General features: G+C 41.6%; 1 protein-coding gene across 1 annotated transcript in view; it reads right to left on the reverse strand.

The window, feature by feature from the left end:
- Positions 1 to 21,701, reverse strand: part of KLHL29 (kelch like family member 29) — a 729,019-nt gene that overhangs the window by 116,041 nt on the left and 591,277 nt on the right. Inside the window, exon 7 of the mRNA XM_086926271.1 lies at positions 10,500 to 10,698. Within this exon, the coding sequence (XP_086782397.1) occupies positions 10,500 to 10,698 (199 nt within the window). The remainder of the gene's footprint in view (positions 1 to 10,499; positions 10,699 to 21,701) is intronic.

Raw genomic sequence — 21,701 nt, forward strand, 5'->3', positions numbered from 1 at the left:
CCAGGTTCGGAGGGCAGATGTCTTCCCACAGGGATGTATTGTTCCCAAAAATTAGCACTTTCGTCTTGTCTAAAATACTGGAACTACTGTGAATTAATTAAAAATATTTTAGAAGAAACTTGAGAAGATATTCTGCCTTTCCTCCAAATCAGATTTTGGAAAAAGGCAGAAAATTGTAGTGGTTATCAACTGTTCTTTAGTTATTAGTCTATCTGTACTACATATACCAGCATAAACCACTGTTATGTTATTTGCAGAATAGAATGTTAGAACAGTAAGCAACACTCTTGCAATCAGGGCACAAGGGCATCATGAACAGGCTCCACAGCCCGGTGATTGCTGAATCCGTACTCCCTGGTTCTAAATGTTAACTCTACATTTCAACTCCAGGCAGGTATTATTTTATGTGATCTGCTGGCGCACTTCATAACATAAAAGGAAGAGCACATTTGGAAATATGCTACTTGTAGAAACACACACTACACACAAATTAAGCATAAAATGTTTTCTAAACTCACAGCACCAACTATATAACCAAGCTAGCAGCATATCCACGAAAATGAGTAAAAGCAGAATATTAAATAGCAATACCATTTTTTGTAACATTTGGCAATGATGCGGGGAAAAAAACTAAGATGGAACTTAAGACTGTGGAATTTCAACAAGTGGCATAAGAGAACTTCAGTGGAAATTGTGAGTGATGTACGAACCAGCAGAAGAAGTTCATGCTTGAAGAATTTCTAAAAGTATTAATCCTTCTACTAGCAGGGCATAGTGGAGCGAATTAGAAATATAATTTATGAATATTTTAGATACACAGTAGTCCATATAATGTGAGGAAAAGAGTTTGATCCAGACATACTATGGTTTGCTATGTTGTAGCAGGCATGGATGAAGGCTCAATATATATGGTCTTGGCAATTCTAATGTCAACTTTATTTGCTTTTCAGTGACAGAGTAGAGTATTTTCTGAAGAGGAAATATATATTTCGAGAGAGTAAAACCTACACTAGATATTTTCCATTTCGACCACTGGCCTTCCTGCTAACTGAAACCTCTGCTTCACACCTTCTTGAACCATGGTTAACGACCTTAGGATTCTAAACTTGATGGTCCTTGCCATTCAATAGTCACTCTCCGTCTCTCAACATATGCAGCTACGAGTAAACAACTACATTGGAATTTTAACTGTTAGAAATTGGGTTTTTGGTTGGCTAGTGTATGCACCTAAGGAAGACAGAATCAGTTTAGTCAGGGCCAGTCAGATACACACCTAAGATAACCTGTGCTCACTCTCTGGTAGCTTGGCGCAGAGTGGACAGGCTTATCAAAAGAGGCAATTGTAAAGGATTTGTGCACTACAGTTATTACAGTAACACAGTGAAAACACCACAAACCTACTCCATACCAGTTTAGAAAAATAGATAATCTTTAACTGATTTAAATATGACAAAAAAATACCAAAAACCGATCATATTTGTCAATCAATGAAAATGGTCAAAATTCAGTCACTTCTTTATACGGGATGCACCTTGTCAGTTCAACAATAAGCTCAGTGCTAGTGTCAAAAAAGTGAAACAGAAGGGTTTCAGGCCCGCCTTTACAAAGTAGTTACGTTGTCAGCCAAATACAGTGAACCTAATGCTAGCACATGTCAGGGAGAGTTCGTTGCTCCTCCATGCGGCTGTATAGTGTAGGAAAAAGCGAGGGGCAAAAGAAAGCGATACTTACGTAATCACTACAAATGAGTCAGTAAACTCCCCTTCTCTCTCTCTTCAGTTTGGGGGGAGAAAATCATGGTAAGCCTCATTGTCAGAATAAGAGGTGTGATCAGGTGATGTCTTCTCCAGTGTCTCAGCACAAAGGGGTAACATATTTGGGCTCCATGTTTGTGTGCTATTGCAGTCAGTATGGAGCTTCCTGAACACACACACCATCCTCCATACATGGCGGAACAGAATACCACACCGTATAAAAAAGTTTAGTTGTATTTGTTCTTTCTTGACACTGTACAACTCCAGCTGCCTTCTCTCAGTCCTTCTACTCCGATCATGGAAGAGCATAATTCCATGCCCTAAAAATCCAAGTTGATCTTGTTTCGCCACAGTACAGGTACCAATCTCTGTCTGTAATCAGATGATGATGATTGCAGCCCTGGTCTACATCTGCTTTGGATCTTTCATAGAAAGTCTAGCTTCTTTATGTTCAACTGGCTCAGGGCCCCGGTATTTTGTAGGACCTCTGATGAATGGAGTTCTGAAAACAGGCTGCAACATCTACAAGGGGAAGAAAGCCTTACACTGCTCCTATTACCTCTCAAGTCTGTCTCTCTAGGATCTCAGTCCCAGACTCTATATGTGTCATGACCACACAACGTTGTCTCTAAAACTGACATTTGGCGGAGTGTTTCAAAAGTACGTGTCCAAAAGCACTCCTGTGCAGTCCCTTGCTTTTTGATGGTTCTAACTCTGGTTTGGGTCCTGCAATCTTTCAGGTTGGGTCCTCAAAGTGACTTTCCGTTTTTACCCTCCTCTTCTCCAGGCCAATGATAATGGCATTTCAAATTGTGGATTATCAGCACCGCAACTTGGATCTGGTGGACAAGCCTTTTGCTGTCCTCATCCTCTGCTTTGTCCCATGGGGCCTTTGTCAGTGAGAATTTCTTCTGACAGAAATCATGTTTGGCTCTTTTATTTTTAGATATTTGTTTCTTGTGGTGCATCGTGTGTTGTTGCTGGGTATGACAAGAGTTACAGGAGTGTCCCCAAATGACTGCTCTGGGCCAAGCATGTTCATAGTTTCGTATCTGGGGCTAGACGATTCACTTTTCAGTATATTTCAGCAGTCAAAAAGTCCTCAGTTTTCCACATCCTAGCTTGTCTCAGGCAGTATCAATAAAGTCCCCCTTGGGTGGTGCATGTAGCATGTGCCATCGCCACACCGGTCGATCAAATGCAGGAACTCCGGCTGGCACACTGAGGAATTTGGGGGCCTGTGTCCTGAAACCACCTACCTCCACTCTGGTCCGTATTTGGGTCAGAGAGCTTACACATCCTCCTCCGGATTGTTCACCACATTTGGGCACCCCTCTAGTGTTCTACTGTATAATGAGTATATCTTAAGGTCAACATCACAGAAATGGAGATTTGTGCATGTGCAACTGAAGGAATCATCACCCTTGAGTCAAATTACTGCTAGGCATTTGAGTCAGCTCCTCCATTATCGACTGAAGTAATGAACCTGTAGATGATTGTGGCCTCCAAACTAGCATTCATACCTTCAGTCAATCAAGTGGCCAAACCATGCTTCCAGATGAGATGTCTTTAATAAATGTTCTCAAACTTACAACCCCCCAAAAAAATTGAAGCTGCAATAGCATTAGTACTTTCCCACCTTGGGAATGCTAATCGACTACCTTGGAGTAACCATCTTCCCACTAAGGAAGCTGCAGCAAATTCAAAATGCATCCACCAAACAGCTGCCCAAATTATCGATCTGTACTCACATCAGAAAAGGCCCACTTTCCCTACACTGGCTCCCTGTGGCCAGAAATCTCATCACTAAAGCAATGTGTATGGCTCACTGAGCAATCCATGGGTCAGGATTACCCCTCACTCAACAAAAACTCCAGCTTACGGATTGTTCCGACATTCACATAGACTTAATCTGGTAGATCCACCTTCTCTATCCAAACAACCAAAGTACGGAACTCAATGCCTTATAAGAAATACTGACAATAACCTCCAATTTCAGAACACATTTAAGACATGGCTCTTCATCTCAGTGTAAACACCTTCGGCAAAATGTACGACCCTTTCTTTGCGGCCGCAAACAGGAGATTCTAGATATTTGCGGCCGCAAAAAAGGGTAATAGCATGTACAAATGCTATTTTGCGAGTCACTGTTTGGCAAGATAGCATTTGCGACTCTGGCTATTAGGAAGGGGCATCCTTTCATAATAGTGAGTCAACATGCTATGTACTAATGTTTTGCAGCCGTAAAACACTCGCAGTTTACCACCTACTTCTAGAAGGTGGTAAATAACCCTGGGCGTAGGTCGCGTAGTAACGCTACGCATAGCTACGCGAAGTGCACTTTGCATGCTACACGTAGCTACGCGAACTGCGTAGTGCACTGTGCAAAATGCCGTTCGCACTGATTGCACAGTGTGAACAAGCATCTGGCACTGTGCAATCAGTGCAAACCCCATCTTGCACAGTGCAAGCGGTCGTTTTCTGCTGCTCGAGTAGATTTCTACTCGAGCGGCAGCTTTCTCTATGCGGACTGGTAGTTTCTAATCGCGAGCATACGCGACCACTCGCCATGAGAAACCTGACCTCCCCGAATCTCGCTGGGAGGTTTATTTTCCAAGCTCGCTATCGGCAACTTGATTTTGCTGATAACGAACAATGAAAAAGTCTCACCGGGATGTCATTTTACTCGCTCGCGGTCACCACATTAACGTTGAGGACCTCAAGCAAGCAAAAAATGATCGCTATGCTACGCGTGTTTGCACTGTTCTACGTGCAATTAGCATAGTGCGAAGTAGGGCATACTTCGCAAACTACGCGAGCGTAGCATAGTACTTCGCCCAGGGTTAGTGGTAAACCACTCACAAAGGGGAAGGGGTCCCCAGGGGATCCCTTCCCCTTTGTGAGTATGTGGGAAAATATTTTTTAAGAGCAGGCAGTGGTCCCAGAGACCACTGCCTGCCCTTAAAAAATCAAACTAAAGTGTTTAATTTTTCTTTTTTAAATGCATCCTATTTTACTTTAAGGAAAACGGGCTGTATTAAAAAAAACTGCTTTATTAAAAAAGAAGTCACAGACATGGTGGTCTGCTGACCCCAGCACGTCACCATCCCTGTGAGTGCTGGCCATTCCTGAACGGGTCACCAATTGTGCCTGCCTCATTAATATTTATGAGGCATGACATTTACGACCCAATTTGGAATCGCAAACAGTGTCTGAGACACTGTTTGCATTCCAATTAACGAGTCGCAAATGTGCCACAATTTGGACTCGCTGATTGGCGGGTCGTACATCTGGCCCTAGATGCTCAATACGCCGTATAAAGATTAGTAAATAGGTAAATATAGTTACACATATTCTGTCATACTCTCTGCAACAGCTCATGTGTATCAGTAGTGCTGCTCGCTGTACTATGCATGGAGCATGCCTTTTAAGTTCATGCTGCCCAACCAACATCTCCCATCTAGGACATACCACATCCATCACCCTTCCAATCTTGAACATGATCAAAGGTGCCCAAGAATAGATGAAAATCTTAACACTTCATAAACTCATTATTGGTATGAAGCATTGTAAAAGTACTCAGCACCAAATAATGAGCAGATACAGAGAAAAACCAGCCCATTGAATGCAAAATAAACATATATCATTGAAGAAGGCTTAACAACACTGCGTCAATGATATTTATAAAATTATACAACAAGTTGACTGCTACACGGCTTCCATGCTCTGCTCATAAAGCACCAATGAGAAATGCAATCTTGCTTCTTTGTGATTTCCCTGAATGGCTATATTACATTGCACAGCACAGAAGGCAGCGTTGTTTTGAGAGAGGCCACTCCATGACTTCCTGATATCACAGCATGGGTAACGAGGAACAGGCCTTTTGGTGGCTACACAAAGTGAGGGCACTTTGAGCACTAATGAAAGCAAATAAGATGGGTCCTTCTGCCCCTAGTTGGAAAGTGACAGGGACAAAAAATGGGGGACGGGGGGGGGGGGGGCTTGCATCATTAGGCCTCAGTGCCATGCATTGCTGCACTAATGGCAGCAATGCCTGTGCCCTTTGCCTTCCATGGGTCACTCAAAACAAATGTAAATTACCGCCTTTGTCTTGCAACCCCGGCATAGCTAAATACAGAAGCCCATTAACTCAACTGATTTTCTGTTTTAGACAGGGCTTAATATGAGCTGGTGGTTTCTGGTTCTACGCACCGGCACTTAATCAACACCGGTGCTTCTCATGAGCACCAGTTAAGGACACATTCATTTATGGTAGACACGGGGAGATTAAGTGATTTGCCCAGAATCACAAGATGTTGAGCCCATACAAAGACCCGTACCTGGTTCCCCAGCTTCAAAGTCGGCAGTTCTGGCCATTACGCCACATCTCCCCAATTTCATGGTTAGTAGTTGGTTCTGTTTTAGGCGGGGTAACAGGAGAAATGGGCTGGTGCATGCTGCCTCCTAAGAAGAACCCCAGCACTTTTTGCCCCCCACAAATTAACTGCTTTTAGACACTCTCTCTCAAACCTTTAATTTGCAGGAACTCTACAACATGTTGCCTCCAACATAACTGTAAAATATTTCTCTGGAAATGCAATATTTTGGTCCTCAAGAAGAGCTCCTAACAATTTGGGATCAAAGGGCCTTTCATTTTTGAGTAGAAACGTGTGAAATAAACATATATGCATTTTGTGTTATTCATTTCCGAGAGAAATTCATCTGTTGACAAGCAATTTTAAAATGTATTGTTCAGTTAGGAGAATTTGATTGGCGCAATTTATCTATCATTAATGCATTTGTTATAAAAGCGCAATTTAAAGTAAAGGACGTAGAGGTTCATTTAGAGTTCGACGGTAACAACATTTTCCGAATTAAGGAGAAACGTGGTGCAGGAATTTCAGTCGGTTTCAGGATTTAGAAAATTTCCTAAAATGAAGCAATTACAATTTGTATCGACAGTTTATTACTGAACAGAAAAACTGCACCGTTTTCAAAACCGTTGATAAACCTTTAATAAAGTGATGAGCATGAAAAATGCACGTGAAATCAGCTGCATTGTAGTTCTTACCGCTAGTAAATTTAGAATGCTAAGCAAGGTCTAGTGCGAATAAAGCATCACTATTTTAGTCTGGTTAATATTCGAAAAATGACCCAATAGACAGTTTTCTTTACATATGTGAATAATTTACCAACATTCATAATGTTAAAATGTCATATTTTATTCATAAGAATCAGTGGAGCACATTCGGAGGTGATTACGCCTTTCTTCTTAAACTCCAAATCCCATACACTGATCTTTGCACAAATGTATCAAGACATCCAAAAAGTATATTATGCATCGCAGGAGGCTGGGACACTGGGCAGATGAAATAAAAGTTTCAGATTATACAACGCTGCATGAGTTGAAACATGCTAATAGCCCACTTTAGCACATGCTTCAGGAGTAGATATTTCGCAGCATTAGTAAAGTTATACTTTCACAGACTTCTATTGCGTCTCTCAGAAGAAACATGGCTGACATTGTTAAAAGCTCTTACAATTTAATCACCTCAGCTAAAATCGACCTACATAAAAAACTCCAGCAGCGTTCCCCGATTTTCATTGTATATTTTGCAATTATTGAATATAATATATTTGTACTGTGGGCAAGATTTTGAAATATAGGAGGGGAGGAATGATCTTTTTCCGGGGGTTAACTACTCTGCTACGTAGAGCTGAGTGCATCTTCCGGATGCTGTGTTTGCTTATCAGAATGTGGCCCTAGCATTTCCTCTTCCAGGGCAAGTGCGCGAATAGCTCAACCAGTCCAGGTTTTTATTTACAGCCCTGAATTTATAACGTAATAAACAGTGTTACAGGTACGAGAGTTAAGAAAAAAAAAATCCTCCCTGGATCAACTAGTCACGAATGAACCGGGGAATATGAGGGCTCTTCCACAGGTTGATAAACAGGGGACCTAAGTGTGCATCAGAAGCAAAAGTTCTATGTTCATCAGGCAGGTACCTTCAAAGCCCTGCCACACACCGTTTTAGGATCTCACAGATGTTTAGAAAAAGACAGGTGTTCATATATAAGAGGAGTAGATATAAGCACAGAGAAGTGGAAATACACCAAGAGAAGTGGATCTAAACCAAGAGAATTGATATAAACAAACAGGAGTGGACATAAAAAAGAGAAGTGGATATAAACGAAGAGCAGTGATTATAAAAAAAATAGTGGATTGAAACAGAGGAGTGATATAAACAAAGATGAGTGGATATAAACAAAGTGGAGTGATATAAACAATGAGGCGTGGATATAAACAGAGGAGTGATGTAAACAAAGGGTAGGGAATATAAAGAAAGTGGAGTGATCAAAAGAAAAAGGAGTGCAGGGCCGGACTGGCCATAGCGGGCACCGGGCGTTTCCCCGGTTGGCCGCTAGGGTGGGGGCCGGTTTTGGGCCCCTGGGGGGCCGTTTTTGTTACCGGGGGTCGGCAATGTCGGCCCCCAGTAACAAAATCGGCCGAAACCGGCCATCGCAAACTGCTCAGCTGCATTTCCCCTGGCCCCAGGGGGGGCCAGCTGAGCAGTTTGCCAGGGCTGGTTTCTGTTCTCAGTCCAGCCCTGAAGGAGTGGATATAAACAGAGGAGTGTTATAAACAAAGAAGAGTGGATATAAACAAAGAGGAGTGATACAAACCAAAATGAGTGGGAATAAACAAAAAGGAGTGATACAAACAAAGAAGTAATATAAACAGAGGAGTGTTATAAACAAAGAGCGGATATAATTAACAAAGAGAAGTGACATATACAAAGAGGAGTGGATATAAAGAAGAGGAGTGGATGCAAGCAAAGAGGAGTGAAATAAGCAAAGAAGAGTGAAATAAACAAAGAGGAGTGACAAACAAAGAGGAGTATTTGAATTTGAATTTACAGGAATTTATATAGCGCACGTATACCCAGCGGTTTCATGGCGCTAGAGGATACCTAACCCGGGGCTAGAGCAAAGAGATTACTCTTGAGATCTCACTCAATAAACACCTCACTCCCCATTCTCAGATCAGCTCAGTTGTCTCTTCATGTTTTCTTGCCCTCCGCACCATAAGGAAAATCTCCCGTCTCTTTTCTCTCCCCGCTCTAAAACTGATTTTAGTGGCAATGGTCCTTTCCCGGCTGGACTACGGGAATATAGTGTACAATGGTGCCCCCGCATATGCCTTCCGCCGTCTTCAGCTAGTATGAGTAGATTTAAATTAAGAGGAGTGAAACAAACCAAGATGAGTGGGAATGAACAAAGAGGAGTGATACAAACAAAGAGAAGTAATATAAACAGCGGAGGGTTATAAACAAAGAAGAGTGGATATAATAAACAAAGAGAAGTGACATAAACAAAGAGGAGTGGATATAAAGAAGAAGAGTGGATACAAGCAAAGAGTGGTATAAACAAAGAGGAGTTGATATAAACAAAGAGGAGTTGATACAAACCAAGATGAGTGGATATAAACAAAGAGGAGTGATATCAACAAAGAGGAGTGATATAAACAAAGAGTGGATTTAACCCCTTCCGTGCGCGTGGATTTTTTGCGCTGTGCGGATGTTTCCATTAGTGGGTGGGGATTCAGACGGCCGGGAGCCATCCTGCGCACATGCCCACCGTGACGTGTGACGTTACCCGGCCGTCACGCGCATGGAAGAGGTTAACCTCATAGATGCTAGGAAACATCCCTCCCCAGTGCTGCGCTGTCCATTGGAACTAGTGCTGAATGGACGTCCAATGGACGTCCGCAGCACTGGGGAGGTAGTGCTGCCGTCTGCCAACGCACCGACGCAGCACTTAAGGGGTTAAGCAAAGAGGAGTGTATATAAACAAAGAAATGTGGATCCAAAGAGGATTGATTTAAACAAAAAGCAGTGGACATAAAAAAGAGCAGTGGATATAAACAAAAAGAAGTAGCTATAAACAAAGAGGAGTGATACAAACCAAGATGAGTGGATATAAACAAAGAGGATTGGAGTGATTATAAACAAGGAAGAGTGGATATAAACAAAGAGGAGTGATACATAACAAGATGAGCGGATATAAACAAGGAGTAGTGATACAAACAAAGAGGAATGATTATAAACAAAGAGGATTGGAGTGATACAAACCAAGATGAGCGGATATAAAAAAAAGAGGAGTGATACAAACAAAGAGGAGGGGATATAAACAAAGAGGAGGGATACAAACAAAGAGGAGGGGATATAAATTAACACCTTGGCTGCAGCGCAAATTCACCTGTGGTGCTAAACATTCCAATCTTGGGCGTGGTTCGGACGGCCCCCGGCCGTCGTCGCGCTCTCCCACCGTGACTCATGACGTCCGGGGGCCGACATGAGCACGGAAGGGGTTAAGAGGAGTGGATATAAACAAAGAGGTGTGATATAAACAGAGAGGAGAGATATAAAGAAAGATACGTGGATATAATCAAAGAGGAGTGAATATAAACAAAGAGGTGCGAAAAACAAAGATGAGTGGATATAAACAATAAGGAACAGATGTGGAGCTTGCGGTGAATGTATCTTTAGTTACACAGTCCTGATGTTTGAATACATGAACCTGAGACAAGATCACTCATAAAATGTAGTTTTCTGTTTTATACTAAAATAAAAGACAAATTGTATATTTTGTATATTTTATTTATGGAAATATCGCTAATGTCACAAACAGCACGAAATAAAATGTTTGTGGGTGGGACCACGAGAAATATCACTTTCCACCTACCTGCCGACAACCTTGGGCGCGTCCTTGGCGTCTGCATCTCCTGCCGGGCATGGGGGAGCATGTGATAGCGCTTCGCCTCATTGACAAGATCTCGGCAGGCTTCTGAGGACTTGATCAACTCCTCGTTGTCCACAACGTTTAACAGGTAACTGGGATGGATGAAGGGGAGGCGAACCACTGCCAGCAGCTCGGCGGCATGCTACAAACAAGAGGGCACACAGTCACCTTCACAGTCTCTACTGTTTTTTTACCTTAATTTTTTCTGCCAGAGCTCTCGTTCTCCAACTATGCAATTTGTTGGCCACCACAAAGACAAGCCAGATTGAAAGTGAAGCCATACAGTCAATACACCAGCAAACACTAGCAAGTATTGTGCACCACAGCCTCAGATGCACTACTTCAGAAGGGAGGGACTTTGTTAAACTTTATTAAAAATAACAAAGATTCTTTGTATAGAAGGTGTGCTTCTCATTTTTTTACACTAGTCATGGGTAATTGTTTTACAGATGTAGTATGCATTTTAGAGAAGCCCTTCTCAAGCTGACCAAATACAACTCTACACATTAGGTAATGGTGTGTAAAAACAACCAAAATTGCCGTACGAAAGAGAGAGCATAATGGAATCTACACTACAAAACAAACACAATCTGATGTAACCTATGACATCTCCAAATCAACACCATTCGAATTTAGAGGTCAGAGCAATTACGTTGTTTTGCCATATTTAATAGCACATGGATTATGAATTTTGATTTTAGCACTAAAATAGCTCACTCTGGTTTTGAGTTTGGGTTCTCATTACAATTTGGCAAGCTTTAGGTGGGACTGGGGATATCGGGGGCCAGTCATCCTTTAGTTGGGACAGTATCCCACAGCTAATTCAGGGCACTACCATGTATTGTTCCTGGAATAAAAAAACTCACTGTGAACACTCAGGCATGCCAGGTGAAAAAATCCATGTTTTTCATAATGTGGTGACTACCAAGTGGACATTGATCACCTGTTTCGCCAGGTGGTCAACATCAGTGGGGATGGGAAGTGCAGGTGGCAGGTTAGGGGACAGGTGAGCGAAGGACATACAGAGCAAGCAAATTATTGGTAGCAAGGATGGGGGGTGTTGTCAGCTCCACCTGTGGTGCTGGGCGTGAGTGGGGGCTGGACAGCGCCACTGCCTAATACAAACCTACACTCAAATACGCAGGTGCGATTTTTACATATTCCCTAATTTCAGGTCTACGAATACCTCCACCACTCTCTACATGGTGAAGTGATACACACCTACCCCAGAGGATACTGCTCACCAAACTCGAAATGAGGGTCTAGGAAGAGCTACCAGATGTTGTCACAACCAAGTGCAAACCTCATAAATCATAGTAATAATAATGACTCTCTTTTTTTCTATTGTAGATGTCAAATTTTACACATTGCCCAGTGCAAATGCCATGAGCACTCTAGAGTTGTGTGTATAATATTATGCTATTCTATACTGTGTCGGAGTTTGAGGTATCATAAGTTGGGTATTACAAACTAAACTGCAAAGGGCAAGTCCCACCTTATTTAAAGAATCATTTCAACACTGCACATTTGCCATCTCAATTTTAGAAAAAGATGTTTAAAATCTTTGTTTAAGTTGTTGAGGATTCTGCCTCACAAGCGATTAAAAAAGTATTGGAAGCCTCAGACCATCAGCACCGACCAACCTAAAGAAGCATCATTCTTCTATTTGATCAGCTAGAAATAGATATGGATGCAAGTGGAAAACAGAGACAGTCCTCCTCCTTCAGGATTCCCTCAGAATAGAGGACATTTAACTTATAATAGGTCTAATTTAACCATATAGGTATAAATGCCCTTTTCAGTGTCAGAGCATTAGATCAAAAGACTTATATGCTCAGTGTTTGCAAAACTCAACACGTCCCCTGCCTCCTACTGTTAGAAGCCTTGTGGGCTGGGCAATTCTGTACATTATATATATTTTAGCAATCTCCTTTATTCAGAACCAAACTGGAAGGGGCACAAACTGTGTGCAACGCTGGCTACAGGGATACATGGGCACAGGACATAGGTGCAGACAAGGGCCAATTCAATGTCCCTGCATCCATGTTCATGTATGTTCCTTAGTTGATCATTCAGCATCACTGTGCCTAAGCAGACAAAGAGTTTTCGGTCACTGTGGGAATGAGTTACTGGGCCCAGGACATGGGCAAATACTGTTCCTTGTATTTAAAGAATATGGCCAGAGGCTATCCTCTTATGTTTCTGCATGTAGCATTAATGGCCTCAGGATATGTGTTTTCACCATCTCCTGTGCAAGTACCTATAGGGCACCTGAAATACAGACAGGTGTTATGGAAACCAATAGTTGTATTGGAAGTGTTAACAACGTATTTAAGTTAGCATTGTCTACATACAAGTGCGTAGTATCACCTCATCATAAAATGAAGGGAGAAACTGATCCCTGATTATCAATGTCACTAATGGAGGAATGAAAACTTATGCTCAAATGATGAGATCAAAGACAAAGGTTGCAGCATGGCTATTATAATATGGAACATTTAGAAAAACACGTTCAATATTCTTGAGGTTAAGCATTGAAGAGGACTTCTTGTTCTCCATCAAAAACTCTAGGCACATGCTTTAGAACAAAGTTATAATTGCAGCAATTACCTTTTTTAGGGTTTATACTAGTTTGAAATATTCCTGGGAACTAAAATCAGAAATCTCCAGGAATGGAGGATTATGGTATGACGTAGCAGTATGGAAATCCAAAATTACAGCTAGACGTAGCTGGTAAGGAAACATTCCTAGACTAATCAAAGAGTCCAAACTATCAATGAAGAAAACAAAAAAAGTGATACTAGGCAGATGGTATAGTAGCCAGTTGATTCCGCTGCCAGGGACTCAAAGTTCTTTCTGATTCTATATCATCTTTATACTGATATTCAGGCATTCAACCCTCAACAAGGCAGCTTTTTGAAGAACTAAAGTTTTTCTTCCGGAATAAAATTAATAATATAAGACAAGACTGTTGATAGTGTCAATTGTGATGCTGTTCCCATTTTCTCTTTTCAACCATCAGCCTGGAAGGAAGGCGGAAGCATTTAGTCTTCAATAAAACCCACAAATGCCCCCAACAATATGATGTTGTCTTAGTCACAATTGCTCAATTATCGAATCCACCATGTCACTTTCACTATATACTCCATCCCGCAATCTATCATCAATGGCCAATTATAAAAGGAATATTCCTTTTACTTTTGAAAAATTTAGAGGCAACTAATCTGGTAAATTACCAGTTCTAGCCCAGGCCGTCGAAAGTGTAGTGGTTACTCAATTAGAGAAGTGCAAAAACAACAGTTGATGGACAGATTGCAGAACAATGTCATACATTCACCCCAGTACAGAGATCTTAGCCTAAATCCATCGTTTTTTTTAACTCCACACCACCCCAGTTTAAACATGGCCATATGCAAATCAGCCTTGACCCTGTGCCTCATGGGAACAGTCCAGCCCGAACTGCCAAGCCATGTCTTTCCTGGATCGGAATCAAGCATCCTAGGACTGGTTTCTGGCTATCAGCCGTCTTCAGCCAGGATAGCTTGACTCCAGTGGTGTGGACAGCATGGGACTCACGCCTGAGCATACCCATTCCACTCGGGGTGACAAATGCAAAAACAACAGTTGATGGACAGAATGCAGAACAATGTCATACATTCACCCCAGTACAGAGATCTGGGCCTAAATCCATCCTTTCTTTGCACTCCACACCACCCCAGTTCAGACATGGCCATATGAAAATCAGCCTTGACCCTGTGCCTCATGGGAACAGTCCCGCCCGAACTGCCAAGCCATGTCTTTCCTGGATCGGAATCAAGCATCCTAGGACCGGTTTCTGGCTATCAGCCATCTTCATCCAGGATAGCTTGACTCCAGTGGTGTGGAGAGCATGGAACTCACATCTGAGCATACCCATCCCACTCGGGGTGACAAATACAAAAACAACAGTTGGGCAGAATGCAGAACAATGTCATACATTCACCCCAGTACAGAGATCTGGGCCTAAATCCATCGTTTCTTTGCACTCCACACCACCCCAGTTCAGACATGGCATTACTCAATTAGAGAGCCATCTAGATACTGACAATTGCTTTTCAATACTTCAGGCTGGGTTCAGACTTGAGATGTTACAGAAAGTATACTCTTATGATTCGGGACTACGCATTTAGATTTAAAGGAGGTTAGAGATGGGGTCTTTGAACTTTTCTGTAGTGAGAGCTACTTCTGATCAGTAAAAAATCATTGTGAGCTACTGAAGGCCAATAAACTTGTGCATTGTGACATACAACCAAACTTACAAAATACTTTGACATTTGGCACTATGAAAGGATGCCATGTGTGTCAGTGAAAGTGTGGTCTTTGAGATGTATGAACACGTGTATGTATGAATGGGATACATGTGTTTGGGTGACTGAGAACCTGTGTCGTATGTCCTTGTGGCACAGGATGTAACGTTCACCATATGTGGCACAGTTACAAGAATAACACAAATATACAACCCTTGTTTTAAATGAGAGAATCTGTTCTGCAAGAATGTTCATAACATGGAGCATTTTTCTACACTTTAAATTTCTCCCACTTAAAATAATGGCTGTATTTGTTTGTTGTTATAAATATAGCACTGCGTCTAACAGCCACTGGGAGCAAGATGCCTGCTGTATTTAAAGGTGACTCTTTGAAATGGGCAAAAATGCAACTGAAGAGTTAACTTTATGTTTATATTGATTCCATAAAACTCATCATTTCAATGTTCTCCCATGTTAAAGTGTCACATTTACAAACAACAGGCATCTTGCTACCAGTGACCCTTAGACGTGGTGCCATATTTACAAAAGAAAAATACAGCTATTTGTTTAAATGGGAGGAATATTAAGTGGGGCGACATGTTTCATAAAACATTAAGATGTAATTGGCATAATTGAAAGGGCAGAAAAACATTACGACAATGTTTCATATAAATACTTTTCTTCACTTTCTCCCAATAAAAAAAAAAATACTTTTATATTTATAAATAAGTCATAGTGTCTACTGGCCACTGGGAGCAAGAGGCCTGCAGTATGTAAATGCAACACTCTGAAATGGGAGAAAATTAAAATGAAGAGTTAACTTAATTTTGTAATGAATTCTCAATTTCAATTTTCTCCAATTTTAAAGCATTCCGAAACATTATTTTGTTCTCAGGCTCCAATATTGAGTTAACAAGGACTTTTATTTAAGATTAAAATACCTAAGTGCTTCGGTTATTCAACTCTGTGACCCCACCTGGATCATAAATCTGGCTGAGCTATCTGCAGCCTGATGATAATAATGTAAAATAAAAACAAACACTCTTCCCTTAACTTTCAAAGGAAAAAGTGACCCTGTGCTTATTTAGAAATGAACTCAAGGCAGTAACCTGCTCTGAAGGTGTCTGTGAGCTACTAGTACAGGGGTCCCCAAACTACGGCCCGCGGGCCAAATCCGGCCCGTCTAATGAAATCGAGTGACCCTCCTGGTGCGTCCAGATCTACAGGGTTATTCAGTTATTCCTACGCTCTGTACCCGATTGCCTCGGACACATGCGCAGATCGAAGCCTGCCTGTGACTTGACTGGACGGCGTACGCGCGCGTCTTGCGTCACGCGTATCCTGTGTCCGGGACAGGCGTGGAGACCGGGAGCGGCGTGGGAGCCTTGTGAGCCGGTGAGTGGGACCATGGATGGAGCGGGCAGCAGTGAACGAATGAGAATGAGAGGTCCATGGAGGCTGGGGGGGTTTATATAGCGCGGACTTGACCCGAAGCGAAGGTGTGATTAGCGGGGGGGGGGGGGGTCCATGGAGATTTTGTTATATTCTTGTGCTTATTTTATATAGCGCAGACTTTACCCGAAGCAAAGGTGTGATTAGCTGGTGGGTCCATGGAGACTTGTTTTATTAATGTGCGTTTTTTATGTACCGCGGACTTTACCCGAAGCAAAGATGTGATTAGCTGGGGGGGGGGGGCGGAGGGTGCATGGAGATTTTGTTATATTATTGTGCGTTTTTTATTATAGCGCTTTCAAAAGAGGAATATGATTAAATCCAAACCTCATAAGCGTATTAATTTGCACCAATACTAAGAAATCAGACATAGATTTTAACAAAGGGCTCTCCGGTGTGGGCCTCCTATATTGAGTTTAACTGAGTATTGCCCCAACCAGACTTTCTCAAGGCAGTTGAAATCCTCACAGGGAAATGCTCACTGGCATTCACAAAACGCTCCTCCTAGCTTTCAAGAAATGTATTTAGTCATCAATTACCGGTCTTTCAAAATCACCTTGAATTGAGGACACAGAATGCTGGGTACAAAGTACAAGTAGAGTTATAATACTGCAATAAATGGAGGACACAAGAACAAACGTTACTTGGGCAGTGGTGGCATTTGTGCAAGTATCGAAAGCGAACAAGAGGTAGCAAATGGTCAGTGTGTTACAAGTGAAAAGTGACGTGTGCATGTTACAAAAGAGTAGAATCTATTACTTTTACTTTTTGCAACAGGTGGCGCCAAGGCCAAGCGAAGGGCAGCTGCAAAAAATGTCATTATAATCTCCACAATGAAATTGGTTGTCACTTTGGCCCATATCATTTCCTGTTATAAGACTGAACCCGGCCCCTCATCACAGAAAGAAAAGTTGATGTGGCCCCCGCCTAAAAAAGTTTGGGGACCACTGTTCTAGTAGCTCGTGGTCGACTGGTTGGAGACACATGGGTTAGAGGCATCCAGCATCTTTCTGCAGGCTTTGACTCTGTGGACCGCCCATTGCTGATTAGTAAAGTAGCCATCTGAAAATGGTTTCATCCTTTTGTTAACAATTGGGCACCTAAAGTTATTCTGGCTCATTTTCTTTCACATGTAGGTCATCCTAGCAGAGTGCCACTGGGCTCTCCTTGTCCGGTCCATCTTTAATGTTTACATTGCCCCATTATTTAATATTTTCTTGTGGTCCATGCTGCCCCTCGAGTTGACCCTTCTGCTAATCACAACCAGAAATTTGAGCATTTACTTCGAAAAACTGCAGCTGATGAAAATGCATTTCAAAAGCAGTTACATTCATTTATCATTCATTCAGTATCACCTGATCCTTACATCAATATACTGCATTTGTGTGCCATTTTTCTCACTATATTTGATTCCCTTTATCAAAATTATTTCGGGAGTTTCTTAACTGAAATCTAGTTTTCTGTTCCTGTATCATGCACCTTTCTCTGAGGAATGCCTTGCTATGTGTGGTATGTTATTTAGGGGTAAGCTCAGGTTTCCATACAGAAACATGCCTTTACTTTTAAGTGGTCAATTGTTTCGACTGTGTGCTTGCTCAACCATAATGTATTAAGTCTGGGGCCTCACTTCTCCACAGTCAAATCTATCATGTATATTCCCTAACCAGGTCAATTGAGAAGAACAATGCACTCTTCAGAGTGGTTTTAAAGACATCTCTAACACCGAATATTCCAGTGCAGGCAGGAAGAGCTCACAATGAGGGTAGAACAATGCTTCCACTTAAATGGAATTTCCTGTTCAACACTGTATTCTGTACATCCCGGTCAGTATTTCAATGGAAAATACCATTGTACAGCTTCAGGAGGGCACTGAAGTCCTGCCCGTGTCATTCACAGCCAAATCAAAGTCGTACTATTCTATTTTGTGGCAGATGAAATGTATAGACCACCTTCTTTGCAATTTAACACATGCAGTAAATTAATCTTGCTACTTACAAGTGATATTTGTAATTTCTTCTCGAAAAGTAAGTATCAGAAATATTAAGATAATTCAGGGCAGAAAGAAGAATTTCGATAAAAAAGATAAGAGACACTTACAGAGGTGTTGAAAAGTCTCTCAACTTGACGTCTTCTCACTTCATAGTGGGCTAAAACTGCATCTTTAAGAATGTACAGATCACTGCTCAAAATGCTGTCACATCCGGCATCTCAGACGTCAGACGCCGAGTGGTTTTTAGAACTGAGCGTCCCCTAACTCAAAGATAGCACTGGAACATGTTGACAACTAAATTTCTAGTTATGAAAGATCAAAGTCTGTTCTTGATTCAACAGAAGTGTATGCTTCGAACGTAATAGTCACCAGCCGCAAAGTGAAATCTGACACATGCTGGGCACATATGTTACCAATGAAATGAGATACTTAGGATGTGCACCTTGTATATCGATAACAGTTTGTTCATACATTTCCTATGTAATTAGGTAGACTCTGGGAAAATTATTCAAGTGTACATAGGCGCTGTGCTTTTTGGTGTATGCATAACGTTTCTTGTAACTTGCGGTTTTGGAAATAAACCATATTTTTTTAGAATTTTGGAAGAGCAGAAAGGTTCTCAACATTGACAGCTGTTTGTCTGAACTGAGCTCCCCTGTTGCACTTGAAAAACTTTTATACAAAGAGACGAAAACGTTCAACACTCCTGGCAGGTTTTGTTCTAGAAAATGCACTCTGAATGACGGCTGCCAGTGCGTCATGCATTATTTATCCCTCGTCCAAGTGCATTGGGCTCTTTAGAGAATCTTTTAAATTCTACTTGGCCACTTCCTCTATTATCATACTTTCTAATCTCCTTCGTTCTTTACACTTAGCAGCGTTATGTAATATAGGTAATAACTTGTGTGGACCGGACCCTATCAATGAAGGGTCAAATCATATAAAGGGGTTTCGCTTCTTTTCTCTTAAACTACACTACAGATTCTTAGGGGCAGATTATAATATGGGTCGGATCGCCAACGCCCGCATTGTGGTGGCGATCTGCCCTACATTTCCCTCCGCCCAATTTCCCCCTGCCATATTAGTATGGCGGACGGGACCCTGGCGGATGGAAATACCGCCCGCCGGTTTTCCGCCAGTCGACTTGTCGACCGGGTGGAAAAAGATCACAATATGGTGGCGGTGTCTGTGAGACACCGCCATCCATATTATGACGAGTACGGTAATGAGCCTTTCCATGGCGGCGTTGCTGCCATGTAAAGGCTCGCGGTCTTTGCTGTTGGGGGCCTGTATAGGCCCCCATGGTATTGGGGGGGCACATACTGCATTTGCATGCACAATGCTGCAGGCACCGTGTGGTGCCTGCCATCTTGTGCATGCAAATGCACAACATGCATTTTTACCATTGCTGTGGGTGCTGCTGAAAGCACCGCCCGCCGCAATGTTAAAAATGCGTGATGCGCCCGCCAGTGTGGCATGTGCATCCTAATCTCCCCCACTGGACCGCCCACAAATGGTGGGTGGTCCCATTGTCCATCAGGAATGATGCCCTTAGTATTGAATGTCTTAACATACCGCATGTGTAAAGCAAGCTGCTACAACTTTCTTAGTTTTTGTGGGTAGTACCTCGTTATTGTTATGTACAAAAAAACACAAAAATGTAGAGGCATTCGAGGAAACATGGTGCCTCCATATCTGAATAGTGGCACATGGGTCATAGAGGTACAGGTGCCTTTGATGATGTAACCAAGCGCTGTTACGTTTTTCTTTATATCAGTCACTGGTATTTGTACAGGTATAGTTAAATAAGTGCACTTAAACAGAAAATAAGAATGCAATGGAACTCACTGAACCATTGCTCATATAGAAGTTTGAAATGGAACCAATAAAACGCCTTATTTTTTGGTAATAATGATGCAAACACCAACTTTTTCTTTGAATCATCTAATTTATTTCATCTTAAGAAAAAAATTATTTCAATATAAAGAAAGTTTAATGTCATGCACCCAATAGTTAATATGTAAGAGCTTCGCAAACAGGATGCCTCAATGAGTTGAACACCATCTGGTGTAATCTCCAGGCCACAGTTTCGAACCCCGGAAGGACTAACCAAACCTTCCATCATCCTGAGCTCAGTCAATGGGGACCATTAAAAAGCGGAGACGCGATAACATTGGAAATTTACATCACTTGCGTAAAGCAGGGATCCAGTGTAAATAACTATAAGCAAATTATGTTTTAATATCGATAAAAGACACTGAAATAAAGTGGTGTTCTAGAAAAGCAAGTATACTATATTAAATTGTCACAACTGTGGGAGGATAGAAATGATTTATGATAAGTGTCAATGTTGAACTGAGTGCCGAATGACTAACATAATGCAGAATTCTCATGGGGGTGGAGGAGGGCACTTCTAAATTTGGGTAGTTATTGTAAATGTGATACCATAGTGATGTTATTACCCATCTCACTTTATATATCTTACTATGAGTCTTCAATAGAGTAGGTTTATACAAGCCTGAAAATTTCAATAAAATCTGTCACAAAAAAAAAGACTAGAAGAACCGTGGTCTATGGTGTTAGGATATCAGTGATAGTTATTTTAAGTTACTTAGGGGGTCCTTCAGCATTTGCTATATTTTACAACCTCGCTTAGTAAATCAATTTGTGAGAGGCTTCGGTTTTAGAGACATTCCACATTCAAGGGATAGTTTGAAACATTGCAGCAAGTATAGTGTTCAGTGTATAACTACTGAGTGAATAATTTGTAATACAACAGAAAATCGGAGGGAGTTATTCCCTTTTGTAAATACCATGGCAAAGATCCTGGAGAATAACGTTTTTTATGATAAAAGGTGCATTGATTTATAAGTGAGCCATCTATCAAATTCATGTTATTAACACAAGAATAAGCAACATTTTTGCTATACAGAAGAGAGTCGGATTTTTTGAACTGCATTTCTTTTTGAATGAATGATCAGGATCACTTATACTTTGTGTTTCTCCAGCGTTTCCTTCTCTCTCCGAACTGCCAATTCTCCCTTTATGAATTATTAGCATGTATGCAATGCACTTTAGTGTAGTATTAGATCAATGGGCGTTCATCTACACATTGTAGAGCACTGCCACACTTTCAGATGAAGTGGTTGATCTTTGCATTTGGCCAGAAATCTGATAGGAATAAAGTAATTGCAATTGTTGTAGATTAATTGAAGACACATTTTTTTAAGTCCTCCTTCTGCCTTTTCGAGCTTTGGAAGAGTCATTTAACAGTTGTCGTCATTTCAGCCAAAATGACGTTCCCCCTCGTCTGAAGATGCAAGGAAGTCTCAATTTTTGAAAATTACTGAAAACATATTGTTAGATTTCGGGGTCTCTAGTTGGCACAGGTAGGTACTTGTGACAGATAGGGACCCT

The sequence above is a fragment of the Lissotriton vulgaris genome, chromosome 6, assembly GCF_964263255.1.
Source record: "Lissotriton vulgaris chromosome 6, aLisVul1.2, whole genome shotgun sequence".
Taxonomy (NCBI): Eukaryota; Metazoa; Chordata; class Amphibia; order Caudata; family Salamandridae; genus Lissotriton; species Lissotriton vulgaris.